This window comes from Phoenix dactylifera, chromosome 9 (assembly GCF_051530095.1).
Source record: "Phoenix dactylifera cultivar Ajwa chromosome 9, Ajwa_hap1_PhDact_Kaust_v1.1, whole genome shotgun sequence".
In the NCBI taxonomy this organism is placed as follows: domain Eukaryota; kingdom Viridiplantae; phylum Streptophyta; class Magnoliopsida; order Arecales; family Arecaceae; genus Phoenix; species Phoenix dactylifera.
The window spans coordinates 6,730,701-6,739,305 of NC_143198.1; the positions used below are offsets into that span (position 1 = coordinate 6,730,701).

General features: G+C 35.1%; 1 protein-coding gene across 1 annotated transcript; it reads left to right on the forward strand.

Annotated features, from left to right (window-relative positions):
* Nucleotides 1-5,921: 5,921 nt before the first annotated feature.
* LOC103710529 (V-type proton ATPase subunit G-like) lies at nt 5,922-7,040 on the forward strand. The gene is made up of 3 exons (XM_008796285.3): nt 5,922-6,015; nt 6,436-6,536; nt 6,722-7,040. The coding sequence occupies exons 1-3, from the start codon at nt 5,922-5,924 to the stop codon at nt 6,863-6,865; spliced, it is 339 nt and encodes a 112-aa protein (XP_008794507.3). The 3' UTR covers nt 6,866-7,040.
* Nucleotides 7,041-8,605: the final 1,565 nt, after the last annotated feature.

The window sequence follows — 8,605 nt, forward strand, 5'->3', positions numbered from 1 at the left end:
ATATATATATATATATATATATATATATAACTTTCTATAGAAAATGTTAATATGTTACAAAGGCCCTTCTTGACCATTCTTGAATCGGATATGTCATAGAATTGCTACCATTCTTATGAACCTAATCTCAGTCTCTCTGCGAAATATTCTGGCACTTCCTTACATCTTGCTCCACATTCCTATTTTTTTTTATAAATATTCATTCGAAAGATTTCGGTATGATTCTTTTTGTAATTTAGCAACCAACAACCTACTTATTTTTGGCCTCCACAACTTACAATTGCCAACAATCAATATTTGTGGAACTTTGCCTAAACTTATTTTTAATATTTTAATCGAGACCTTTGTGCTCTAAGCAAGCATGTAATATCATTTGGATTACAAGTTCTACTATTTGTTACTTACTGGCTAACAACTTTTTCTTTGTAGCTCCTCATCCAACTTGATTCTCTCTTTCTTGTTATGCTTCTAGAAATAAGGGGAGAAACCTATGGACAATTTGGCTAATAGTGCAGGACATGAGGATGGCCATCCAATCCATCACACATTGCACAGTAAAACACAACTGCGTGGAGGCTAAGCAAATTGTAGATTGGTTGGCAAGTTTTGCACCAATCAGCACAGGAGCTCCCAAATATCCCTTTCGTTTGTGACAAATGATGTCGCGTCGGCGTCTCCAACATGGGAAATAGCCCGACGGAGGACTGTACTATAAAAAATCTAGGCACACTTCTGTTAGGTCTAAATATAGAAATCTGAATATTTTCTCTATTTTATTGAGGTAATTTTTTATTTAGAAATTATGAAATTTTATTTTTATATAAATTCTAAGGCTAGAATTTTAAGAGAACTCTAATACTTTATTTCTATGTGGATTCTTATTAGAGTTTTAGGTTATTATAAATCCACTGCTATTGGATTGATAACACAAGTTTATATTACTGAAATTGAATATTGAGTTGCCCTCTCTCTTCCCTTCTTCTCTTTTTCATTTTTCTTTTCCTCTCTCTCCTCCCTCTTCTGTCATACATCGGTTGGTATTAAAGCACCCTATTCTTATTGTGCATCAGTTGTTATCAGAGCATCCTACTCTCTCTGACTCCTAAGCTATCCTGCATCGTGGGCAAAGATCGTCTAATAAGTTTTCCGACTGACTTCAATTTTTTATCCTTTTGTATACATCAATGATGCACATGGATAATGTGTAACAACTTATAATTTCCTTTTAAGAAACAATAATGAAGAAAAGAACCTTTTAATTATATTTGTTAGCTAATTCCATGCAAGGAGTATGCTTCTTCAGTAGAATCATGTGATAACGCATCAAAGGTACTAATTTGGCTCGAATATACTTCTAGAAACGATTTCCTTTTTATTTAGTTTGCCTCAAAACAATTAATTAGATTGAAATTGAGATTGATCACCTTGGTTTTCCTGCTTGGAATGTTAGGTCCACTAACTCTCATTAAAACCCACTTTTCTTTTTCTCCTTGAACTTGATTCAGGGGTCATATATCTTGGAGACACTAGCAATTCTAGAATGACAATGATTATTAAATTGAAACCTCTATATTCCTCCCCTAAAACAAAACCATGTGGCAGTACAATATTCCATGAGCCACAAGCAATCTCTACTCCAAAAAAGGAATGCCACAGATATCAGAAGCACCACATATTTTGCTAGCTTTGAACTCCAATTACAGGCCTTTTCTCCTTCTTCACAGGGTAATAGACCTCACAAAATCAAAAGCAAATAGAAAGTATCATTCATTGTCACACCTTTTGTGAGTCTTGCTGCCTAATTAATACCCTACCTGCCATATGATTTTGTTGTCTCCTCCCAAATCTATATGCACTTGTCCTATTGCAGCCAGGTGTATGTCCCACCCCTCAAAGCTGCAGGTACCCTCCCATTGGGCCCATATCCCTTGATCCAATTCAAAGAACCTGAGGATTCTTACCATTAAGAAGGACAGCATATATATTTGTTTGGAGAAGCATTACATCAAATAATGCAGTTAGAAGCCGCTGGGATGTTGGTTATTGGAGGAGCAGCCAGCTTGGTTTCTAGCTGGAACAAAGATATTATGGATACAGAGTGCTTGACTGGACTGTCTTCCTTTCAGATGGTCTGAATTTTCTTGTTGGAAGCTACCTAGAAACTGAGATCTGCACACAATTTGTTTTCTTTTTTTTCTTTTGAACTTGCACTAATGAACAATGCTAAGGATCTAAAAACGTCCAGAAATTGGATATGTTAAGCGACAATAATTATGATTTATACTGACTTCGAATTCTTTTTGCATTTTGTTTAGCCCGAGAGCAGTGATGGAAGCATCTTTAACAGCCGTATTATGGAAGTAATTAATGGAAAAATTATTCTTGCATGTTAGCATAATCTTAAGGATCACGTAACAACCTATATCGATATTAGCGTGATTCTGTATCGGTTTGTATTATTTTTTTTTATTAGCATGATCTTGTCAAATGATTTTAGGGTTCACTAAACCAATTGTATTGGCTAGTAATATTTCGTTTTATTAGCATGATCCTATATCATCCAATATTGTTTTTCTTATATAAAATCTATACACTAGTATATATAACTCCTGAGATGTACCGAATGTGATGGAATAGAGAAATAAATTCACTTCTCTCTTTTTTTCTCTTATTTTTCTCTTCTTCTGCCAATATTTTAACATGGTATCAGAGCCACCGATCACCTAATCTGCTACCGCTATCTCTTTTGCCTTTGCTATGACCGTCGTTGCCCTGTTTAAAAGCTTTGAAGACCTCTATTGTTGATTTATCGATCACTGTTTCTTAGTGAATCAACATTAGAAGTCTTCTATTTTTTGGTGGATTTGCAGATCCTCTATGCTTCTGCAAATCCTCTATTTACTAATGAATCAACATTCAAAGATCCCATATTCCTTAGTAGATTTACACATTCTTTATTTTCGGTAGATTAACTCTGAATTTTTTTTTATTTTTTAATGGATCCACAACTCCTCTCCATCACTTTTCTCCTCAGCTTCAGATCTTTAGTCGTCTCTCCTCATCGTTGCTCGACCTTTTTCTCTCCATCTCTGATTTCATTTGCTGCCTCCGGATCCTTTACCATCCAATTTGAGGTCTCTTGCTCCTCGTCCATGGTGCTTCCATCTATAAGGATCATTGACCTTCGGTTGCCTTCTCTCTGAGCCTTGTCCTCACTGCAAATGCCTTTTTTATATATCTTCTCACTGCCACATCATCAAACAAGTCAATCAGCAGACACATCAGTCTGTCATATCAATCAGACATTCCAGTATGCTATGTAAGTCAACCATGTCAGTAGATGCATTAGTCTACCACATCAGTTAGCTACCTTGCATTGCCAAACGCATCAATTCGTTATATTAGCTTCTTGAATCGCCACATCAGTTTTTAAACTACTATATTAGTTTCTGTTCTGCCATGTCGGATTCTGTATTATCATATGAGCTTGACACATCAATTTGCCACATCGGCTTCTAAGTTGCTATGTCAACTCCTAATTTGCTACATCAATTTTTAAGCTATTACAACAGCTCATGTTCTGCCACATCAGACTCTATACTGCCACATCAGCCTCTGAGCTGCTATGTCAGCTTCTAGTCTATTACGTCAGCTTTTGAACTGCTACTTAAATTCTTGATCTAGTATGCCAGTTTCTAAGTACATTCATAGTCTAATTTCCAAACTCAAGTTGGCTCGTATAGTACCATTATGAGTTTGAGGGAGGATATTAGTGTAATTTTAGGAATCACGTAACAACCTGTATCGGCCAAAAATATTTTTCTTTATTAGTGCAATCTTTTATCATCTTGTATTATTTTTTTTTTTGTTAGAGTAATTTTAAGAATTATGTAATAATTTATATCAGCCAATAATATTTTTTTTTGTTAGAATGATTATATATCAGTCTATATTATTTTTTTATACAAAGTTTGTACACTTATATATATAACTTCTGAGATGTGCCGACTATGATGAAATAAAAAAATAAAAAAATTATTATTATTATTCTATAAATTTTTTAATATTGCCGATCACTGGGAGACCTCTTTCAGGGTTCAAACTTTGGGACCTCCTCCAAACAAATCTCATTGCAATCTTTGTTCATTTTAACCATGACGTGCTCGACTTGAAAATGGGATACTTGAGCTAATGTGAGGAGAAGGAAAGAAAGGCACCACTCAGATGGTCCAAGCTCTAGTGTACTTGCAGTCATAATGATGATCAGAATGGGATATTTGTCCTAAATGACTTGACCTGCTTACAATGGGTGTGGATGGTCAACCTTGATTGATTGGTGGCTGCGTTCATCTTGTCAAACCAAGAGTAGTTTCTTTTTGATCTGCCATCTTCTGTGCTGCATGTATGATACTACTGCGTTTAAGCATAACTTACTACAAGCCACAACTTAAAAAATATGTTTATATACTTAACCATCTTCGTAGATAATTTACAACTTAAAGAAATACTTAACGGTCTTTGTGGATAATTTACAACTTATATACCCAGCCTTCAAAGTAGCTAGGGAGGATTATGGTGAGGCCGAAAGGAGAATAGGGAGGGAGAGGCTAGCTCTTATCTGGATAGGTTCAGTCGTGCCGATATCGCCGTGCTTGGGTTCAAGCTTTGAGCTAGAAATCGAGCTCGAGCGTTACATGAGCTTTGGGTTGGGCCAAGGCTAGACCGGAGCCTGAAGCTTCATCGGGCATAACCTAAGTGCCATATTCCATAGTCTAACTTGCTAAGAATTATTGCTTTTTTTTCCCCATGCAATTGCAATATAAAAACATGCCGGAAAAATTATATTTACATCAGTTCCCACTAAATTTAATCAAGTAGCTCTTGATCCACCTAACGGACGCCTGACATTAAAATGGTTAGGAAAGAATCAAGAAGATTCTAGTTAGCCCTTTAGCTATAGGGTCAAAATTTCTTTCAAAGTGTATGAACTTATATTGATGTTGAAAGATCAACTAATCATCCTTTTTAGTTTTCAATGTATCTCCATTGCTTGGTTTTGCAAAGTTAAACCATTCATCTTTCTTTTCTTTTCTTTTCTTTTATTTTTTTCCTTTTTTTCCCCTTATGTGATTAGAAGGGAGGTAGAAACACATTAATTTATTAGAAAAGAAAAGACTGGGTACAAACGGCTCGTTTCTTGGAACCACTTGTCCACCGACGTGGCTTCTTGCAGTTATTTACTTCCCTTCTCTCACCACGACCATTCTAATCCCCTGATCCAGCTTCCTAAGTAAGTCTCATTTCCCCCATTTATCTACCCTACTGAAGATTAGATTTTTAACAGTACGGAGATCGGTGCCTCATTAAAAACTCATTATTTTGATCTGAAAATGTGAGCTTCATTTATGTATTATTGTAATTTATAGGATCCTTCCATTATTGATCTATGCATTGGCGAGTAGAAGAATTTTAATGATTTTATGAGTATCAATTTTTTTCACAAATGAATGTGATTTTTTTCTATTTTTATTTATGAATGTGAATAATCAAGAAATTTATTATTTTATCATTCATTTCATGTTATGGCAGTTGGTGATTGGGGTGAGGCCTAATATTTGCAGTTTTCTTCCCCATGAAGATAGAATCAATGCCTCATGAAAAACTTAATATTTTGATCTAAAAATGTGAGCTTATTTATGTATTATTGTAATTTTTAGGATCCTTCCATTATTGATAGATGCATTGGTGAGTAGAAGAATTTTAATGAATTTATGAGTATCAACTTCTTTCCACGGTTGAATGTGCTTTTTTTAAAAAAAATTGAATGGGAATAATCAAGAAATTTATTATGTTAGCATCTATTTCATGTTATGGCAATTGGTGATTTGGTTAAGGCCTAATATTTTCAGTTTTTTTTTCCCATGAAGATGGAGTCCATGAGAGGACAAGGTGGTGTCTCCATGCTACTGTCTGCAGAGCAAGAGGCTAGACAGATCGTCTCTCGCACGAGAAACAGTATCTTCATCTCGTTTCTTATTTGAATATTGTTGTTATTTAATGATGCATGCAGATGGTTAGATCACTTATTTGTCTTAAGCTTGTATTCATTTCATTTGGTTATTATCAATTTCATATTATTTATATATATTATATAGTTGTCAATTAAAAAGGAGACATTTTCCTAAGCAACATTCCTTTTGTGGTGCAAGATTCATGAAAAGATGCTTTGTAGCTTATAGTTGTATTGAATTAAGTTTTATTTTTTCCCCATCCATGTTATCTAAGTTAATGATGTGGGTAATTAGTAGTGGAGGATATTGCCTATGTTTGTAGAGTTGTATGCCCTAGTTTTCTATGATAGATATTAAGGTATTCATTATTGGATGATAAAATTATGGATCATAAGCACTCTTTTTTGGATATGAACTTGTGCAGTGAAGTTGGAAAGATTGAAGCAAGCAAAGGATGAAGCTGAACGGGAAGCTGCTGCTTATCGTACCTCATTAGAGGAAGAGTATCAAAGAAAAATTTCTGAGGTATCATGCAATAACTTAGCCTGCCGTCGTTTTTGTGATTTCCAGTTCATGATGACTTGATAATTAGAAAAATTAATATCAGATACCACATAACAGTTTCGAAAGGTAACAAGAGCATGAAATTAGCATTTATGTTGGATGTTTGCTATTTGCCTTGAATGTTATTGTTATGGTTATCTTTGCAGAGCAGCGGCAGTTCTGAATCAAACTCGAAAAGGCTTGAAGAGGAAACTGAGGTCAAGATCGAGCGCCTGAAGGATGCATCCTCGAGTGTTCGTCCAGAAGTTGTGAGCATGCTCATGAAGCACATCACAACCATTAAAATTTAGAAGGCTGGTGGTATTTGTCTTTCTTTCGCTATAGCCATGAATGTGAACAAACCACTCCTTCCATTCTAGCCTTTTTGCCATGATTTGTGCTTTCAATTCTAGTGGCTCAACTTACTCAGCTTAAAGCATTAATGCAAGGCTTAGCATATTTCCCCTTAATTGATGTGAATCTTTGTATCTTAATTGCTATATTGATTATTTGTAGAACATCATAAGTCTTTGGATCCTAGTACATGCAGTTAAGAACAACATTAACCCTTCCTCAAACCTTCTCTAGCTTGGCAACATTAGAATGCTTAGAAGACTACTCTTCATTCTTTGAAACCAATTTTGAGGTGATGCACTACTCTATCTTGTTATAAAGTAGTTACAGACTGCTCCGCTATCCATCTTAGTTGTTCCTGTATAAGCATTGACTATCATATTCTGCTTCAACACCCATGAAACAATTGATCATATTATATTTTCTTCTACATATTTTTCCATGGCTCCCACTTTCTGGAAATTATTAAATCTGGCAAATCAAAATCCTTTTACTGCAAACCACCAATTTATCATGATTTGTTTATGTTCTTTGGAACAAAATTGTGGAAGCATTCTAATTTTTCTATAGACCACTGTCTTCCTTTCTAATTTCTTCATGCTAACATAGGCTGCTCTAGAGACCAATGGATGATGACCAAGAACAATATGAGTGAATAGCTTTGGACATGCGACGCATGGTATCTAAAGCAATGTTTCTTCCAAGTATGTAGCGTCTCTTGTGTCCTCTTAAGGTTTAGGACCAAACGATGGTTTTGTAATATTTAAGCTGGTCGTGCTTTTAATTTGAGGTTGATCTCCACCTTGAAGAACCACGCTTTGGAGGGACACTTACTGAAACCATTTATCTTTTACAGTTCTGAGAGTTCTGCAACTCAATTCACTTAACAATTGATTTGGATCATCAATTAGTATATACCTGATCTTGGATGGCATGAAGTCCCTTTCTGTGTTGACCAGCCATTTGTTAGTGAGTTTCCAATAACTTGTATGTTATCATAGAACGGCAACATGCAAGTGACACAATATTAAAAAAAAGTCTTGTTTCCAATGGCCATAATTATTACAAAAAGAAAATTAGATCACAATCATGAAGTAATGTGAAAAAAACCCCGAAAGATCAGTATTCTATTACAAAATTTAATAGAATTGTTTGTTAAATATCTCTGCCCAAAAAATTGAAGTGCGATTTTCCTTTTTCTGTTGCCATTGCAGGTGACATAATGGAATAGCTTCGTGAAGGTAGCTGGATAAGCTTTTCTAGGTGTCTTATTCTTAATGATGCTATTGTTCACCGTATTTTTTTTATCTATGGAAGCATTGTAATAAAAAAAAAAGTGCATAAATATTACCGGACATGGTTTTAAACATGGATGTGCCAGAAGCTACATATTATGCATGCTCGAGCTATTCCTTGAAGATAATATGTTTTGTTGGGTTATCTTTAGAGACTAAACGTTCGTCCCTTTGTTCTTTTGCACCATACTTGCTGACTAGTCCAAGTGTCGTCATTGGATATGAAGGCTTCTAGTTATATATTTTGACAAAGCTTTCCATGTATCTGTAAAAGGATCTGAGTTCTGAAGAGTCCAATTGATTAAAAACCCTCTCAAGGTGACAAATCTTTTGTAGACTGGGTTGAATGTAAGGAGTTTGCTGGAAACCAGCAACAAATATAGGAAAATCCTAGTAGTTGCT